The following is a 20,014-nucleotide window of genomic DNA, read 5'->3' as shown; positions in this document are numbered from 1 at the left end:
TCATACAGCTACAGCGATTTGTGCAGGAGAGCAGACCTGCCGCAGTATAAAGACTGCGGCTGGTCGGCAAGTGGTTAAAGGGGTTGTAAAGTCAGAAGGTTTTTTATCTTAATACATTCTATGCATCAAGATAAAAAGGCTTTCTGTGTGCAGCAGCCTCCCTCAGCCCCCTCTAATTCTTACCGGAGCCCCATCTTTGTCCAGCGATGTCTACGAGTGTCTCGGCTGTCCGGGACTCTCCCTCCTGATTGGCTGAGACACAGCAGCGCATCATTGGCTCTCGCTGCAGCTTGGCTTGGGTGCCCTCATAGCAAGTTGCTTGCTGTGGGAGCACGCAACAGGAGGGAGGGGCCAGGAATACAGAAGAGGGACACAAGAAGAGGAGGATCTGGGCTGCTCTGTGCAAATCCACTGCAATATAGCAGGTAAGTAGAACATGCTTGTTATTTTTATAGAAATAAAACTAGACTTTACAATGACTTTAAAGCAAATAGACTGTACTTTGCAAAGCTTAGTAAATGAAGTAAAGTTTCACTTTGCAAAGAATATCCAATCACGTGCAAAGAAAATAAAAAAAATGTTTTTTTGCTTGCACATGATTGGAGGATGGAAGTCAGCAGTGCTTCTGCTCGTTTAATAAGCTCTGGAGCAACTGCTCTTACAGTATGAAACTGCACTTTACAAAGTGCAGTCTGTTTGCCTCGGTGCAGGAACTTCCTGTAATAAAGACCAGTCACTGCTGCTCTCTCTCCTTGTGTAGGGTGACTGGTCTTGTCTCCGCTCCACTGTAGTTTTCTGCAGTCAGCCTGTAGTAAGGTAAAGCCTGCTGGGTCCCTCCCACAGCTCTGCTCTTTGCACAGGCTATGTACAGTACAGCACAGTGATGATGTCATTGATACTTATAGAAGATCACAGCTGGGTTTGCAAAGTCATTTGGTGAACACAAAGTAGACTTATATTCTTATCTGGCTATTGAGGAATATATTTAAATACAAGTTTTGTGGCGTTTGTTTTTTTTTTGCCAGCTTTCACAACATGCCACTTACAAGGTGTAATGTGATTAATGGTAATGATCACGCGTTCTGAATGGATTTGGACAACATATGTAAACCTTCTGCACACCTTCTGCATGTCACACATATGTTAGAGATCCCTTCTTTATTTCAGTTCCATTCCCCTGCTGATTTTATGTTCAGTCTTCCTTATCAGGCACATTTATGCCCCGTACACACGATCGGACTTTGTTCGGACATTCCGACAACAAAATCCTAGGATTTTTTCCGACGGATGTTGGCTCAAACTTGTCTTGCATACACACGGTCACACAAAGTTGTCGGAAAATCCGACCGTTCTAAACGCGGTGACGTAAAACACGTACATCGGGACTATGGCAGTGGCCAATAGCTTTCATCTCTTTATTTATTCTGAGCATGCGTGGTACTTTGTCCGTCGGATTTGTGTACACACGATCGGAATTCCCGACAACGGATTTTGTTGTCGGAAAATTTTATATCCTGCTCTCAAACTTTGTGTGTCGGAAATTCCTATGGAAAATGTGTGATGGAGCCTACACACGGTCGGAATTTCCGACAACAAGGTCCTATCACACATTTTCCGTCGGAAAATCCGACCGTGTGTACGGGGCATTAGACTGCATTTGAGATCAGATTATCTCCTGCAGCTATTACCTTTTGTACCACCTCCTGTTAGATTGTAAGCTCCATGAGCAAGGCCCTCCTGTCCCTTCTGTATTAAACTGTATTGTAATTGTACTGTCCCCCCTCTGCATTGTAAAGCACTGCGCAAACTGTTGGCGCTATATAAATCCTGTATAATAATAATAATAATTAAATTACCGTACTTATATTATCAATTGAATACCCAGATATAAGCCCCTTTCACACTGGGCAGATTCCATTCCAATCAGCAGGGGATCAGCAGAGTTGGCAGGGGAAACATTGGGGTTGATTTACTAAAGGCAAATAGAATGTGCAGTTGCTCCACAGCTTAGTAAATTAGGTAAACCTTTTCTTTGCAAAGAACACCCAATCACAAGGCAAGGAAAATAAAATAAACAGCATTTTTGCTTGCACATTATTGGATGTTGAAAGTCAGCAGTGCTTCTGCTCACTTAGGGCACTTTCACACTGGGGCATTGTGGGCGTCGGCAGTAAAGCGCCGCTATTTTTAGCAGATGCAGTCTTTTCAGCAGTGCTTTTTGGCCGCTGGGGGGGGGGCGCTTTTAACCCAGCTAGCAGCCAATAAGGCTTAAAAGCGCCCCAAAGTGCTGCTGCCGAGGCGCTTTGCAGGCACTTCGGCGGCGCTGCCCATTGATTTCAATAAGCAGGGGAGATTTAGGAGCGGTGTATACATTGCTCCTAAAGCGCCTCAAAGATGCTGCTTGAAGGACTTTTTTTAATGTCCCGCAAGCGCACCGCTCCAGAGTGAAAGCACTCGGGCTCTCACACTGGAGTGACAGGAGAGGCGTTGTACAGGCGCTTTGCAGGCGCCATGTTTAGCGTTATAGCGCCTCAGTGTGAAAGTGGCCTTACTAAGCTCTGGAGCAACTATTCTTGCAGAGTGCAACTGTACTTTGCAAAGTGCACAGTCTTTTTGCCTTTAGTAAATCAACCCGAGCCCGCTCTGCTCTACGGGCGGCTAGGAGTAAAAGGACTCCACTCCACCTAAACGGAAAAGGATGAAGTCCCCTTCCGTAAATTTTTTAGCAGACCCGATTGGACCCAGAGGTACGTGGGTGTTAATGGACACAAGTCTGTTTACACCTGCCTGTCCACAGGGATGAATGGACTTTCCGATCAGGGCCACCTGAAAAACTGACAGGTAGACCTGATTGTCCACGTGAAAGGGGCCTAAACATCTCAGCTACTAATCCACCCAAAAATGCTGCTAATACCAAGCCAATTGACGCAACAGATGCATAACACAGTGGCTTAGTGGGTAGTACCTCTCCCTTGCAGCACTGTGGTCCTCATTTCAAATCCTGGCCAGGTTACTATCTGTATGGAGTTTGCATGTTCTTCCCCTGCTTGCGTGGGTTTTCTCCCACACTCCAAAGACATGCTGGTAGGTTTTTGGGTTTCTGTCTAAATTGGCCCATGTGAATGTGTGCATGTAAGATAGGGAACTTAGATTGTAAGCTCCTTGACGGCAGAAACTGATGCGTATGCACAATGTGTAAAGAGCTGTGTAATTATCGGCACTATATACAGTAAATACCTGTAATAACAATAATTATTTTGCATGACAGAAAAAGTTAAAAGGAACTGAGACAACAGAATCTACTTAAAGCGGAGTTCCACCCAAAAGTGCCATAAAAGGCAACTGTATCCGAAATTAATGTGAAAAGCACAGATAACTCGCAAGAAAACCGCAGGTACACAGCGCTGGGGCCAAAACACAGCAGATCAGGGTGAAGCTGCCCTAAAAGTAAAATGCAAGTCATTAGAAGAAGAAAGTACTCACAAATGTTCATTAATATTCATTACTGATCCACATCACACTAATACAGACTGCTGCTGGAACTGTCATCTTCAAAATAAAACACTTGCGGGAGGAGGGCAGGAAAAGTAGTTGAGCTGTGGTTTTACTGCCCTGACCTCCCCCCGTAAGCTGTAAAGGCAGTCAGACAGCGTTGTACCCATGCTGCAGCTGTAACAGAATGTATACCCGCTGTTGCGTTTGGTACTGCAGCTGAACACAACCCATCAAGTGAAGGAGGCAGTGCCACAACCATGTGTAACTCACACTGTTGAGGTGTGGTGGTGCGAGCTTTACAGGGTTAAAACAGGGGGTGAGAAAGTGACATAACATCTGTCCAAATCCCTCTGAAAAGGGTTAAATTGCCGATTGCTCTTCAGAGGGTGCATAAGCCCTTACATAGAGCATTACTTTAAGGGGCCCTTCACACTAGATGCAGTGACATGCATTTTCCCCACTGGATAAACACGTCGCTGCTATGGCAGGTAGAAAACAATTGTGCCCTGTTCAACCCTGGTGAGATGAGCAGTGTGTTACAAAAAAGGCAGCATATCTGTTTTTTCATACCACACTGGATGGTATTGCATGTCACTGCACAGCAGAACAATGCACTGCAGTGCTCTCCAGTGACATGAATGAAGTGTCACTATTTGACACTTCAAATAAAGTTGAAAAAGAGAAAAAAAAAACAGTACAATGCACTCAAAAGCACATCACATTGCTCCTTGAAGAAACCAACAGTCCACTAGCCTGTATGGTAAAATGCTGCATTTATTTGTGCAGGTTAGAGTGAACCTATCCCTAATCTCAACAAAAATCAATTAACAGAAACTCTAACAAGAAAATCTAAAACTGAAAAATAAGACCTATAACATTTGGGTTAGGCCTCATTCATATGGGTGTACTGATCACTAGAGGGCTGTGTCTACCCACCCTTATATCATCAAAGTTACCCCCTTACATCAGGATCTCAATCAGGGCCCCCTTACATATGGGTTCCAATCAGAATTGTGCTTACATCAGGGTCCCCAACACAGCCCCCCTTACATCAGGATCCCCATCTAAAACCCCCCTTACATATGGTTCCCAATCAGAATCCTCCTTACATCTGGGTCCCTATCAGAATTTTCCTTACATCGGGGTCCCCAACACAGTTCCCCTTACATCAGGGTCCCCACCTGAGACCCCCCCCCCATATCAAGGTCACAATCAGAATTCTCCTTACATCAGGGTCTTCATCAGAGACCCCTTACATAAGGGCCCCTATCTGAGTCTTCCTTACATCAGGTTCCTCATTAGATTCCCCCTTACATCAGAGTACCCAACACAGACCCCCTTACATCAGGGTCCCCATATAAGGGTCCCTATCTGAGTCTTCCTTACATCAGGTTCCTCATTAGATTCCCCCTTACATCAGAGTACCCAACACAGACCCCCTTACATCAGGGTCCCCATATAAGGGTCCCTATCTGAGTCTTCCTTACATCAGGTTCCTCATTAGATTCCCCCTTACATCAGAGTACCCAACACAGTCCCCCTTACATCAGGGTCCCCATCTGAGACCCCTTATATAAGGGTCCCTCTTTGAGTCTTCCTTACATCAGGTTCCCCATCAGAGTCCTCCTTACATCAGGGTATTCAACACAGTCCCCCTTACATTGGGGTCCCCATCTGAGACCCCACTTACATCAGTATCCCCATCAGAGTCCTCTTTACATGAGGGTCCTCATCAGAGTCCTCCTTACATCAGTCCCCATCAGAACCCCCTTACATCAGGGTACCCAACACAGTCCCTTTCACATCAGGGCCTCAGCCAGAGTACTCCCCACATCTGGGTCCCCATCTGAGACTCCCCCTTACATCAGGGTCCCCATCAGATTCCTTCTTACATCAGGGCCCCCATCAGAGTCCTCTTTACACGAGGGTCCCCATCAGAGTTCTCTTTATTTTAGTCCCCATCAGAACCCCCCTTACATCATAGTTCCCATCGGAGTCCCCCATTATATGTGCAGAGACCACTGTCAGCCTCTGCTGACCTTAATCCTGACAATGTGCCCATTAAGGACACACCACTGACCCTAGCTGCAGAGCAGATAAAATCTTGTGGCCTGTAGTTCGGAGACCCCTGAGCTAGTCTCTGTGATGCTTTTGTCTCATAATGAAGCCCCCAGGAAGATGGTATGGAGTGTAGAGGGAGGGTGGCGCTTCTGTCCGTCTATATACTGAAGCTCCCGAGAATATGGTACGGAGGGTAATGCTTCTGTCCGTCTATATAATAAAGCCCCCGGGATTATGGTATGGAGGGTGATGCTTTTGTCCGTCTATATAATGAAGCCCCTGGGAAGATGGTATGGAGCCTAGACGGAGGGTGACGCTTCTGTCCGTCTATATACTGAAGCCCTCTGGAATATGGTACAGAGGGTGACGCTTCTGTCCGTCTATATACTGAAGCCCCCGGGAATATGGTACAGAGGATGCCGCTTCTGTCCGTCCAGATAATGAAGCCCCTGGGAAGATGGTATGGAACGTAGACGGAGAATGACGCTTCTGTCCGTCTGTATGATAAACCCTCCGTGAAGATGGTACGGAGCGTAGACAGAGGATGACACTTCTATCTGTCTATATACTTAAGCCCCCGGGAATATGGTACAGAGGGTGACGCTTCTGTCCGTCTATTTACTGAAGCCCCCAGGAATATGGTACGGAGGGTGGCACTTCTGTCTGTCTATATGCTGAAGCCCCTGGGAATATGATACGGAGGGTGACGCTTCTGTCCATTTATATAATGTAGCCCCCCAGAAGACGGTACAGAGCCTAGACGGAGAGTGATGCTTCTGTCCGTCTATATAATGAAGCCCTGGGAATATGGGAATATGGTATGGAGGGTGAGGCTTCTGTCCGTCTATACAATGAAGCCCCTGGAATATGGTACAGAGGGTGATGCTTCTGTCTGTCTATATGATGAAGCCCTGGGAAGATGGTACGGAGCGTAGACGGAGAGTGAGGCTACTATCCCTCTATATACTGAAGCCCCCAGGAATATGGTACGGAGGATGCCGCTTCTGTCCGTCTATATAATGAACCCCTTGAGAAGATGGTATGGAACGTAGATGGAGGATGACGCTTCTGTCCGTCTATATAATGAAGCCCCCGGGAAGATGGTACAGAGCGTAGACAGAGGATGACGCTTCTGTCCCTCTATATACTTAAGCCCCCAGGAATATGGTACAGAGGGTGACACTTCTGTCCATCTATATACTGAAGCCCCCAGGAATATAGTACGGAGGGTGACGCTTCTGTCCGTCTATATAATGAAGCCCCCCGGAAGACGGTACAGAGCCTAGACGGAGAGTGACGCTTCTGTCCGTCTATATAATGAAGCCCCAGGAAATATGGGAATATGGTACGGAGGGTGACGCTTCTGTCCGTCTATATAATGAAGCCCCCCGGAAGATGGTATAGAGCCTAGATGGAGAGTGATGCTTCTGTCCGTCTATATAATGAAGCCCCCGGGAATATGGGAATATGGTACGGAGGGTGACGCCTCTGTCCGTCTATATAATGAAGCCCCCTGGGAATATGGTACGGAGGGTGACGCTTCTGTCCGTCTATATAATGAAGCCCCCCGGAAGACGGTACAGAACCTAGACGGAGAGTGACGCTTCTGTCCATCTATATAATGAAGCCCCCGGGAATATGGGAATATGGTATGGAGGGTGAGGCTTCTGTCCATCTATATACTGAAGCCCCCGGGAATATGGGAATATGAGAATATGGTATGGAGGGTGACGCTTCTGTCCATCTATATACTGAAGCCCCCGGGAATATGGTACAGAGGGTGACGCTAATGTCCATCTATATAAAGAAGCCCAGCGAATATGGGAATATGGTATGGAGGGTGACGCTTTTGTCTGTCTATATAATGAAGCCCCCGGGAATATGGTACAGAGGGTGACGCTTCTGTCCATCTATATACTGAAGCCCCTGGGAATATGGTATGGAGGGTGACGCTTCTGTCCATCTATATAATGAAGCCCCGTGAATATGGAATTATGGTATGGAGGGTGACGCTTCGTTCTGTCTATATAATGAAGCCCCACGAATATGGGAATATGGTATGGAGGGTGACGCTTCTGTCTGTCTATATAATGAAGCCCCCAGGAAGATGGTACGGAGCGTAGACGGAGGATGACGCTTCTGTCCCTCTATATACTTAAGCCCCCCGGGAATATGGTACAGAGGGTGACGCTTCTGTCCATCTATATACTGAAGCCCCCGGGAATATGGTACAGAGAGTGACGCTTCTGTCCGTCTATATAATGAAGCCCCCCGGAAGACGGTACAGAGCCTAGACAGAGAGTGACGCTTCTGTCCTTCTATATAATGAAGCCCTGTGAATATGGTACGGAGGGTGACGCTTCTGTCCTTCTATATAATAAAGCCCAGTGAATATGGGAATATGATACGGAGGGTGACGCTTCTGTCCATCTATATAATGAAGCCCAGTGAATATGGGAATATGGTATGGAGGGTGACGCTTCTGTCCATCTATATAATGAAGCCACGCGAATATGGGAATACGGTACGGAGGGTGATGCTTCTGTCCATCTATATAATGAAGCCTCGCGAATATGGGAATATGGTATGGAGGGTGACGCTTCTGTCCATCTATATAATGAAGCCCCCCGGAAGACAGTACAGAGCCTAGACGGAGAGTGATGCTTCTGTCCTTCTATATAATGAAGCCCCATGAATATGGGAATATGGTACAGAGGGTGACGCTTCTGTCCATCTATATAATTAAGCCCCGCGAATATGGGAATATGGTACGGAGGGTGACGCTTCTGTCTGTCTATATAATGAACCCCTTGAGAAGATGGTATGGAGCGTAGATGGAGGATGACGCTTCTGTCTGTCTATATAATGAAGCCCCCGGGAAGATGATACGGAGTGTAGACGGAGGATGACGCTTCTGTCCCTCTATATACTTAAGCCCCCGGGAATATGGTACAGCGGGTGACGCTTCTGTCCATCTATATACTGAAGCCCCCAGGAATATGGTATGGAGGGTGACGCTTCTGTCCGTCTATATAATGAAGCCCCCCAGAAGACAGTACAGAGCCTAGACGGAGAGTGACGCTTCTGTCCTTCTATATAATGAAGCCCCGCGAATATGGGAATATGATACGGAGGGTGACGCTTCTGTCCATCTATATAATGAAGCCCAGTGAATATGGGAATATGGTATGGAGGGTGACGCTTCTGTCCATCTATATAATGAAGCCACGCGAATATGGGAATACGGTACGGAGGGTGATGCTTCTGTCCATCTATATCAGCGGTTCTCAACCTGGGGGTCGCGACCCCCTGGGGGGTCGATTGCCCATTCTCCAGGGGGTCGCGAATGCTGGCCGAGACAGACCCGAAGTTACTGCCTGAGTCCGTCCGTCTCGGCCAGCGAGATGTCACTTCCTGGAGAGGAGGGACTACACGGAAGTGACGTTCCGTCGCCGCCATCTTGGTACTCTCGTCCACAGTAAGGCTTAGACTTAGAAGTCGGCAAGCGGACATCTTTGTACACCCACCGAAATCCGCTTGCTGCGGACGAGTGTACCAAGAGGGAGGCAACGAAACTTGCTGAAGAAGAAGAACACCTGTGACTTCTGGTAAGTCAGACACACAGGAAAAGCTGACAAGACAACATTTTTTTTATTATGGAGATATATATATATATATATATATATATATTGATGGGCACAGTGGCTGCATTTGATGGCACAGTTGCAGCGTTTTAATGGGGGTTTTTTTCTGATTGTTTCAGTTTGTTTGCGCCCCCACCACTGATTTATATATAAACGTTGCGGTTGATTCCTCAAAATTGGTTATTCCGTGCCAGTGCTAGATACACAAAGTGTATAGCTTCCAAACATGTATCTAGCACTGGCACGGAATAACTACTTTTGAGGAACCAACTGGGACGTATATATATATATACGACGTATATATATAAGAACACCTGTGACTTCTGGTAAGTCAGACACACAGGAAAAGCTGACAAGACAACATTTTTTTTATTATGGAGATATATATATATATATATATATATATATATATCTCCATAATAAAAAAAATGTTGTCTTGTCAGCTTTTCCTGTGTGTCTGACTTACCAGAAGTCACAGGTGTTCTTATATATATACGTCGTATATATATATATACGTCCCAGTTGGTTCCTCAAAAGTAGTTATTCCGTGCCAGTGCTAGATACATGTTTGGAAGCTATACACTTTGTGTATCTAGCACTGGCACGGAATAACCACTTTTGAGGAATCAACCGCAACGTTTATATATAAATCAGTGGTGGGGGCGCAAACAAACTGAAACAATCAGAAAAAAACCCCCATTAAAACGCTGCAACTGTGCCATCAAATGCAGCCACTGTGCCCATCAATTGTCGCCACTGTGCCAGCAAACGCCGCCACTGTGCCATCAAATGCAGCCATTGTGCCCATCAATTGTCGCCACTGTGCCATCAAACGCAGCCACTGTGCCCTTTAATTGTTGCCACTGTGCCAAGGGCAGCCACTGTGCCCATCAATTGTCGCCACTGTGCCAGCAAACGTTGCCACTGTGCCAGCAAACGTTGCCACTGTGCCAGCAAACGCAGCTACTGTGCCATCAAATGCAGCCACTGACCCCTTTAATTGTTGCCACTGTGCCAAACGCAGCCACTGTGCCCATAAATTGTCGCCATGGTGCCAGCAAACGTTGCCACCTGTGCCATCAAACGCAGCCACTGTGCCCTTTAATTGTTACCACTGTGCCAAACGCAGCCACTGTGCCAGCAAACGTCCCACTGTGCAGCCACTGTGCCCATCAATTGTTGCCACTGTGCCAGCAAACGCCGCCACTGTGCCAGCAAACGCGACCAGCAAAAATAATTTTACTGTTAGGGGTCCCCACAACTTGGGAAATTTTATCAAGGGGTCACGGCACTAGGAAGGTTGAGAACCACTGATCTATATAATGAAGCCTCGCGAATATGGGAATATGGTACGGAGGGTGACACTTCTGTCCATCTATATAATGAAGCCCCCCGGAAGACAGTACAGAGCCTAGACGGAGAGTGATGCTTCTGTCCTTCTATATAATGAAGCCCCATGAATATGGGAATATGGTACGGAGGGTGACGCTTCTGTCCATCTATATAATTAAGCCCAGCGAATATGGGAATATTGTATGGAGGGTGACGCTTCTGTCCATCTATATAATGAAGCCCCGCGAATATGGGAATATGGTACGGAGGGTGACGCTTCTGTCTGTCTATATAATGAACCCCTTGAGAAGATGGTATGGAGCGTAGATGGAGGATGACGCTTCTGTCTGTCTATATAATGAAGCCCCCCAGAAGACAGTACAGAGCCTAGACGGAGAGTGACGCTTCTGTCCTTCTATATAATGAAGCCCCGTGAATATGGGAATATGGTATGGAGGGCGACGCTTCTGTCTGTCTATATAATGAAGCCCCCAGGAAGATGGTACGGAGTGTAGACGGAGGATGACGCTTCTGTCCCTCTATATACTTAAGCCCCCAGGAATAAGGTACGGAGGGTGACGCTTCTGTCCATCTATATAATGAAGCCCCGCGAATACGGGAATATGGTACGGAGGGTGACGCTTCTGTCCATCTATATAATGAAGCCCCGCGAATATGGTATGGAGGGTGACGCTTCTGTCCATCTATATAATGAAGCCCAGCGAATATGGGAATATGGTACGGAGGGTGACGCTTCTGTCTGTCTATATAATGAAGCCCCTGGGAAGATGGTACGGAGCGTAGATGGAGGATGACGCTTCTGTCTGTCTATATAATGAAGCCCCTGGGAAGATGGTACGGAGCGTAGACGGAGGATGATGCTTCTGTCCCTCTATATACTTAAGCCCCCAGGAATATGGTACGGAGGGTGATGCTTCTGTCCATCTATATAATGAAGCCCCGCGAATATGGGAATATGGTACGGAGGGTGACGCTTCTGTCCATCTATATAATGAAGCCCCCCCGGAAGACAGTACAGTGCCTAGACGGAGAGTGACGCTTCTGTCCTTTTATATAATGAAGCCCCGTGAATATGGGAATATGGTATGGAGGGTGACGCTTCTGTCTGTCTATATAATGAAGCCCCCAGGAAGATGGTACGGAGTGTAGACGGAGGATGACGCTTCTGTCCCTCTATATACTTAAGCCCCCAGGAATAAGGTACAGAGGGTGACGCTTCTGTCCATCTATATAATGAAGCCCTGCGAATACGGGAATATGGTACGGAGGGTGACGCTTCTGTCCATCTATATAATGAAGCCCCGCGAATATGGTATGGAGGGTGACGCTTCTGTCCATCTATATAATGAAGCCCAGCGAATATGGGAATATGGTACGGAGGGTGACGCTTCTGTCTGTCTATATAATGAAGCCCCTGGGAAGATGGTACGGAGCGTAGACGGAGGATGATGCTTCTGTCCCTCTATATACTTAAGCCCCCAGGAATATGGTACGGAGGGTGATGCTTCTGTCCATCTATATAATGAAGCCCCGCGAATATGGGAATATGGTACGGAGGGTGACGCTTCTGTCCATCTATATAATGAAGCCCCCCGGAAGACAGTACAGTGCCTAGACGGAGAGTGACGCTTCTGTCCTTTTATATAATGAAGCCCCGTGAATATTGGAATATAGTACGTAAGGTGACGCTTCTGTCCATCTATATAATGAAGCCCCGTGAATATGGGAATATGGTAGTGAAGGTGATGCTTCTGTCTGTCTATATAATGAAGCCCCCGGGAAGATGGTACAGAGGGTGACGCTTCTGTCCATCTATATACTGAAGCCCCTAGGAATATGGTACGGAGGGTGACGCTTCTGTCCATCTATATACTGAAGCCCCCAGGAATATGGTATGGAGGGTGACGATTCTGTCCCTCTATATAATGAAGCCCCCCGGAAGACAGTACAGAGCCTAGACGGAGAGTGACGCTTCTGTCCGTCTATATAATGAAGCCCCGTGAATATGGGAATATGGTACGGAGGGTGACGCTTCTGTCCGTCTATATAATGAAGCCCCCCCGGAAGACGGTACAGAGCCTAGACGGAGAGTGATGCTTCTGTCCTTCTATATAATGAAGCCCCCGGGAATATGGTACAGAGGGTGACGCTTCTGTCCGTCTATATAATGAAGCCCCCCGGAAGACGGTACAGAACCTAGATGGACAGTGACGCTTCTGTCCGTCTATATAATGAAGCCCCCAGGAAGATGGTATGGAGCGTAGATGGAGGATGACGCTTCTGTCTGTCTATATAATGAAGCCCCCGGGAAGATGGTACGGAGCGTAGACGGAGGATGACGCTTCTGTCCTTCTATATACTTAAGCCCCCAGGAATATGGTACGGAGGGTGACGCTTCTGTCCGTCTATATAATGAAGCCCCGCGAATATGGGTATATGGTACTGAGGGTGACGCTTCTGTCTGTCTATATAATGAAGCCCCCCGGAAGACAGTACAGAGCCTAGATGGAGAGTGACGCTTCTGTCCATCTATATAATAAAGCCCCGCGAATATGGGAATATGGTACTGAGGGTGACGCTTCTGTCTGTCTATATAATGAAGCCCCCAGGAAGGTGGTACGGAGCATAGATGGAGGATGACGCTTCTGTCCCTCTATATACTTAAGCCCCCAGGAATATGGTACGGAGGGTGACACTTCTGTCCGTCTATATAATGAAGCCCCGCGAATATGGGAATATGGTATGGAGGGTGACGCTTCTGTCCGTCTATATAATGAAGTCCCGCGAATATGGGAATATGGTATGGAGGGTGACGCTTCTGTCCGTCTATATAATGAAGCCCCCGGAAGATGGTATGGAGCGTAGATGGAGGATGACGCTTCTGTCTGTCTATATAATGAAGCCCCCAGGAAGATGGTACGGAGCGTAGACGGAGGATGACGCTTCTGTCCATCTATATACTGAAGCCCCCAGGAATATGGTATGGAGGGTGACGCTTCTGTCCGTCTATATAATGAAGCCCCCCAGAAGACAGTACAGAGCCTAGACGGAGAGTGACGCTTCTGTCCTTCTATATAATGAAGCCCAGTGAATATGGGAATATGATACGGAGGGTGACGCTTCTGTCTGTCTATATAATAAAGCCCCCAGGAAGACGGTACGGAGGGTAGACGGAGGATGACACTTCTGTCTGTCTATATAATGAAGCCCCCGGGAATATGGTACGGAGGGTGACGCTTCTGTCTGTCTATATAATGAGGCCTCTGGGAAGACGGAACGTAGACGGAGAGTGACGCCTGGCTCACGTTTCGACAATACGGATGTAAATACATGTGGGTCTTATGGGATGAGTCCCCATGTGTGAGCATCCATGGCACTAGAGAAGAGGAGGAGAGCCTGGAGCAGGGTGAGGACCACATCCAGCCCTAGCACAATAAGAAGTTTCCTGTGTTCCCAAACTTCTCCATGTCACCCATTGTCTGCCCCCTCCCTCCATCCCTCCATCCCTCCCTCCATCCCTCCATCCCTCCCTCCATCCCTCCATCCCCCATACCTGGATACTGCAAGAGATGTCGGTGTCATCCAGCAGACGGATGGTGCACTTCATCTCCAGAGTCAGGGATCTCAGACTGCCAGTCCTCAGTCGGTTCATTTTCATCGTCCCCTTCTCCTGGGTACACTGACATCCGAACATGCACGTTGACTTGGGTCAGGCAGTGTTGTGATAAGAAGAGGTTGGAAGAAGCGGGCTCCTAGTGCCAGGCTCCAGGATACATGTCCTCCTCCTCCTCCTTCCCTCCCGGCTGTAGGAAGGGAAGACTGTGTGGAGGAGCCCAGATCTCCGGGGATGGTGACGGAGGAGAGCCGCTGCCTGCTTGTTACCTCTAATGCTGCTAATGCTATGAGAGCGAGGCTGGGTCTGCAGTCAGCTCAGGGCTGTGTTGTCACCTCCCCGGCTCAATGAGGAGGGTGTGTGCTATACAAATACATCCCTGGCCATGTCTATGGAGCTCCTCTCCACTCATTCTACTACTCATAGACGGCGCTGCCTTGTGTTCTGAGGAATAATGACTGACAACAAGCCCTCCAGTGTCTGGGGCCATCTGTTGGGTGACACCAGGCTCATTTTACACTGTCTATGACAGCCTTTCTCAACACCAAGGAACCCTTGAAATAACTTTCCAGTCTCAGGGAACCCCTCATAAAAATCACCATATCTACATCTCACAATACATTTTTTTTTGGGGGGGGGGGGGGGGGGAACCTGCAAGGTAGAGGCATAATGTGCTAGTATGCATCACATACTAGCACGTTATGTTAAACTTACCTTAAAACAAAGCCATTCTGCGCTGCAGGTGCTTCCATCTTCTTCACCCGTCTTGCTTCTGGGTTCGTAGACGCCGGCTCTGTGACTGGCTGGAGCTGCAATGACATCACTCTTGTGCTTGTGCGCCGGAGCCACCGTTCATGGCACAGGGCTCTGAAGGAAGGAAAGCTCCGAAGGAACGCCGTTCCTTCAGAGCGCATGCGCCAGTGATGTCACTGGCTACATGTAATGTAAATATCTCCTAAACGGTGCACATTTAGGAGATATTTACACTACCTATAGACAGTGGCGTCGCTAGGGAGTGGCTATTGGGGCTATAGCCCCAAATCTGGGGCCCATAGCCCTGAACCTCTTGCCGCAGGGTCCCTGCCTAAGCAGCGGGCTGCGGCTGTGGCAGGCAGGCGTTCTGCATAAGAGAGGCGGATGAAAGGAGAGAAGCGAGGGGGCAGACAATTACATCATCCCTCTCTACCCACTCCACATCACTGCTCTTCCATCCTCACAGCCGGGCCTCTTCAATGTGGGAGCGAGGTGCGGCGGGGAGCAGAGAGATGACATCATCTCTCACTGCCCGCCCTGCATCATCGCTCTTCTGCCCTCACTAAATGGACCAGTGCTGCCAGCCTGCCACCAATGCAGCGACAATGCACATTTGGTGGCACTGGCTGGCATGGCAAGTGACAATCCACATCAGTTGGCAAGTGACAATACACATCTGGAGCCAGGCGACATGGCAAGTGACAACCCACATCTGGTGGCAGGTGATGTGGCAAGTGACAATCAACATCAGGTGGCAAGTGACAATCTGCAAATGGTGGCAGGTGATGTGGCAAGTGACAATCTGCATCAGGTGGCAGGTGACGTGGCAAGTGACAATCTGCAAATGGTGGCAGGTGATGTGGCAAGTGACAATCTGCATCAGGTGGCAGGTGACGTGGCAAGTGGCAATCTGCAAATGGTGTCAGGTGACGTGGCAAGCGACAATCCACATCTAGTGGCAGGTGATGGTGGCAAATAACAAGGACATGTGTACTGCTCAATACAAACAAATGGAAGTGGGGGGGGGGGGTTGGTGAGCTCATGGACGAAGTTACAAGGATGCAGAAAAACACACTAAGAAACAGTGGTGGCCGTCATTTAGGGGTACCGCCATTTAATCAGCGTGCCTGGCCCCTAATCTACATGCAGGATGCATGGCTTCCAATTAGTTTTTTGTTTTTGAAGCACATGATTAGAGCCTGAGGCTCTTAATGGCTTCAAAAAAGGGTTCCCACCCAGTTGTGTGATATTAGCAAATTAATATTCGCTAATGTCCTCCTGCTTCTCATCCAAGCCAATCAGGAAGTGAGTCCTGAGCCCCGATTGTCCTTGAGTCTTAGGACACCTGGGCAATCGGGTCTCAGGACCCACTTCCTGTTTGGCCGGGAGGAGAAGCAACAGCCCCGGCTCTTCCCTCGGCAAGCTGGAGCAATGAGCAGCATTGGCCTCCTAAGGTAAGGCCACTGATCGCCACCGTCCGTGTCCCGCAGGAGGGGGGCACTGATCACCACCATCTGTCTCCTGTGGGGAGGGGGGGTACTGATCGCCACCATCAATCTCCTGTGGGGAGGGGGGGCACTGATCACCACCATCTGTCTCCTGTGGGGAGGGGGGGCACTGATCGCCACCATCAATCTCCTGTGGGGAGGGGGGGCACTGATCGCCACCATCAATCTCCTGTGGGGAGGGGGGGCACTGATCACCACCATCTGTCTCCTGTGTGGAGGGCGGGCACTGATCACCACCATCTGTCTCCTGTGGGGAGGGGGGGCACTGATCGCCACCATCAATCTCCTGTGGGGAGGGGGGCACTGATCGCCACCATCCGTCTCCTGTGGGGAGGGGGGGCACTGATCGCCACCATCCGTCACCTGTGGGGAGGGGGGGCACTAATCGCCACCATCCATCTCCTGTGGGGAGGGGGGGCACCGATCGCCACCATCCGTCTCCTGTGGGGAGGGCACTGATCACCACCATCCGTCTCCTGTGGGGGGGGCAATAATCGCCACCATCCGTCTCCTGTGGGGAGGGCACTGATCGCCACCATCCGTCTCCTGTGGGGAGGGCACTGATCACCACCATCTGTCTCCTGTGGGGAGGGCACTGATCACCACCATCTGTCTCCTGTGGGGAGGGCACTGATCACCACCATCTGTCTCCTGTGGGGAGGGCACTGATCACCACCATCAATCTCCTGTGGGGAGGGGGGGCACTGATCGCCACCATCCGTCTCCTGTGGGGAGGGAGGGCACTGATCACCACCATCTGTCTCCTGTGGGGAGGGGGGGCACTGATTGCCACCATCCGTCTCCTGTGGGGAGGGAGGGCACTGATCACCACCATCTGTCTGCTGTGGGGAGGGGGGGCACTGATTGCCACCGTCTCCTGTGGGGAGGGGGGGCACTGATCGCCACCATCCGTCTCCTGTGGGGAGGGAGGGCACCGATCGCCACCATCAATCTCTTGTGGGGAGGGGGGGCACTGATCACCACCATCAATCTCCTGTGGGGAGGGAGGGCACTGATCACCACCATCCGTCTCCTGTGGGGAGGGGGGGCACTGATCGCCACCATCAATCTCCTGTGGGGAGGGGGGGCACTGATCGCCACCATCCGTCTCCTGTGGGGAGGGGGGCCACTGATCACCGTGGCCTGTCTCCCGCGAGGGGGGGCAAGTTTGTTTGCCGCTCCCAAAATATTGAGTACCAGCCGTCACTGCTGAGAAATGATATAAAGAAGAATAGATTTAAAGGTCATTGGGTAGCTGGACATGTATGGATTATTTTTGCAGAATAGGGATATTGTTTAGTGTGACTTTAACCACTTAGCGACCGCCCCTTGTATATCTACTGTGGCAGGGCGGTCACTGTGTGCTGGATCACGTATCTGGTAAGTAATCAGAGCTTCTGGGTAAGACGCAGGCTTCTCCCGGCTGTGCAGTGATTTTTTTTTTTCAAATTTGTTTAATTATCAATTTTCAAAAGTATTACAGAGAAACGCTCTCTCAGGGGCTGTACATGGCAGACCACAATCATCCATCTTTTTAGTGCAAATTACAAGTCAAAAACATTAAAACAACAAATAATCGACCGCTAACCGTGTGTGTGTGTGTCCCATGTAATAACATGAGGATGTATTAAACATAATATAGTTTCACCCGGGCTGAAACCCCCCACAATTAACATGACAAACGTTATCACTCAATTTAAAGGCCACCTACATATAAGCAGTAGAGTCATCCTGAGCAGACTTTGTCATAGGGGACAGCCCCTATGGCAATACTATAAGTATCTTTGGGCTGTGCTGTGATTTGTTACAGCACAAGCCGATCAGTGGGTCCCAGCCAATAATTGATCGCCGGGACCCGCTGGTCGGCTCCGTCATTTACAGAAGAGAGCTCTGTATTGTAAACATACATTTTCATCACATTCGTTTTAACAAGTTAATAATAAGTAGGAATCATCTTATTTCACTTTTATACCTTACTGTATTTATTGCAATATGTTTCTATTTCATATGTATTGTATTTTTTATAATAACGAAAAATGTGAATGCAAAAAGGAATCAGATGCTTATTCAAAAGTCAAAGTCTACTGCATTGCTCTCATCCAAATAAAAAAAAATTCATCCGAATTAATACATAGTCATTCGTTATGTTAAGTTAAATTCATTTCCCCATTCCCAACTGACTTTGTTGTGCTGCGCACATACAAATAAATGAGTGGTCTCAACCCCAATACAAAAAGAATCTTATTAGAATATTCACTCTATGCTCATTAGAATGAATATAAATCAATTTGGATCATTTTTTATGTCGTTACGTTATTTTGGATGCTCCAAACATTAACAAAAGGCCCAAACTATCGCATCTGAACAAAACAATTGAATTCAAATGAATTCATCTTTTTTCATTATAATTTATTTTAGATTAGTTCAATTTCCTTCCTATTGTGGTTCAGAGTTTCGGATACATCCGAATCTCTGAATCACTGAAATTTTGTCCGAAATTTGATTAGCAACAAAACTATTCATACTTGTTTACGCCTGGCTTGCATTTAAATATATTTTTCAAAAGCCCCAAAGGATATAAATCCACCCGCACCCACTACAGGCTGTCTGCAGAAAACTAGAGTAGGGGGTGGAGACAAGACCAGTCACCCTGCAAAAAGAGAAAGAGCAATAGTGACTGTTTTTTTTTTTAAACAGGCAAAGGGGTCAATTCACTAAAGGTTACCACTAGGGTTGTCCCGATACCACTTTTTAAGACTGAGTACAAGTACCAATACTTTTTTCAAAAACTCGCCAATACCAATACTTTTTTTAATGTCATGTGACCGTTTTCAAAGCACAATACAGACCAACACTGATGGATGGCACTGACTGATGGGTTCTGATTTATGGGCACTGATAGGTGAAACTGGTAGATGGCACTGATGGGCAGGCACAGAAATGCAGCAATAAATTACATGAGACGAGAGGCCCAGCCGCATTTTCCATCTGGATCGGTGACCAGAGACGTTAAATTCAGTAACGGAAGTGACGTTCTGTGTCGCCGTCAGAGGTTGAACGTCCCGATGCCTATCTTGGTACACCCTGCACTCGGCCGCAGTAACCAGCAATGGACATCTTATTACACCAGCCCGAACTATGTGGGCTGAGTGTAACAAGATTTCCGCTGCTGGCTTACTGCGGCCGAGTGCAGGGTGTACCAAGATTGGCATCGGGATGTTCAACCTCTGACGGCGACACAGAACGTCACTTCCATTACTGTATGTAACGGTTCTGGTCACCGATCCTGATGGAAAATGCGGCTGAGCCCTGAACCGCTGCCAGCTTACCTAGTTCCACTGCTTGAGGACTCACTCTCCGCTCCGCCCGCTGACTCCGCCCGCTGACGCACAGCAATGCCGCTTCTCCCAGGTATAAGAGCATTTGTGTGAGTACTAGTACTCACGCAAATGCTCGATATTGGTCCTGATACGGATACTAGTATCGGGACAACCCTAGTTACCGCATGCGATATGAAGGTCACGTAACCCATTTTTCGGAACTATCACATGAGATAATAAAAGAGTCAATTCATCAAAGTAAAATAT

General features: G+C 48.3%; 1 protein-coding gene across 1 annotated transcript in view; it reads right to left on the bottom strand.

Annotated features, from left to right (window-relative positions):
- FRMD3 (FERM domain containing 3) overlaps positions 1-14,508 on the bottom strand; it is a 340,642-nt gene extending 326,134 nt beyond the window's left edge. Inside the window, exon 1 of the mRNA XM_073633722.1 lies at positions 14,107-14,508. Within this exon, the coding sequence (XP_073489823.1) occupies positions 14,107-14,247 (141 nt within the window). The 5' untranslated portion in view covers positions 14,248-14,508. The remainder of the gene's footprint in view (positions 1-14,106) is intronic.
- Between the last annotated feature and the right edge of the window lie 5,506 nt (positions 14,509-20,014).

This window comes from Aquarana catesbeiana, linkage group LG01, assembly GCF_042186555.1.
Source record: "Aquarana catesbeiana isolate 2022-GZ linkage group LG01, ASM4218655v1, whole genome shotgun sequence".
NCBI lineage: Eukaryota > Metazoa > Chordata > Amphibia > Anura > Ranidae > Aquarana > Aquarana catesbeiana.
Note: the sequence above shows the minus strand (reverse complement) of the source record. Positions and strands in the feature narration are given on the sequence as shown.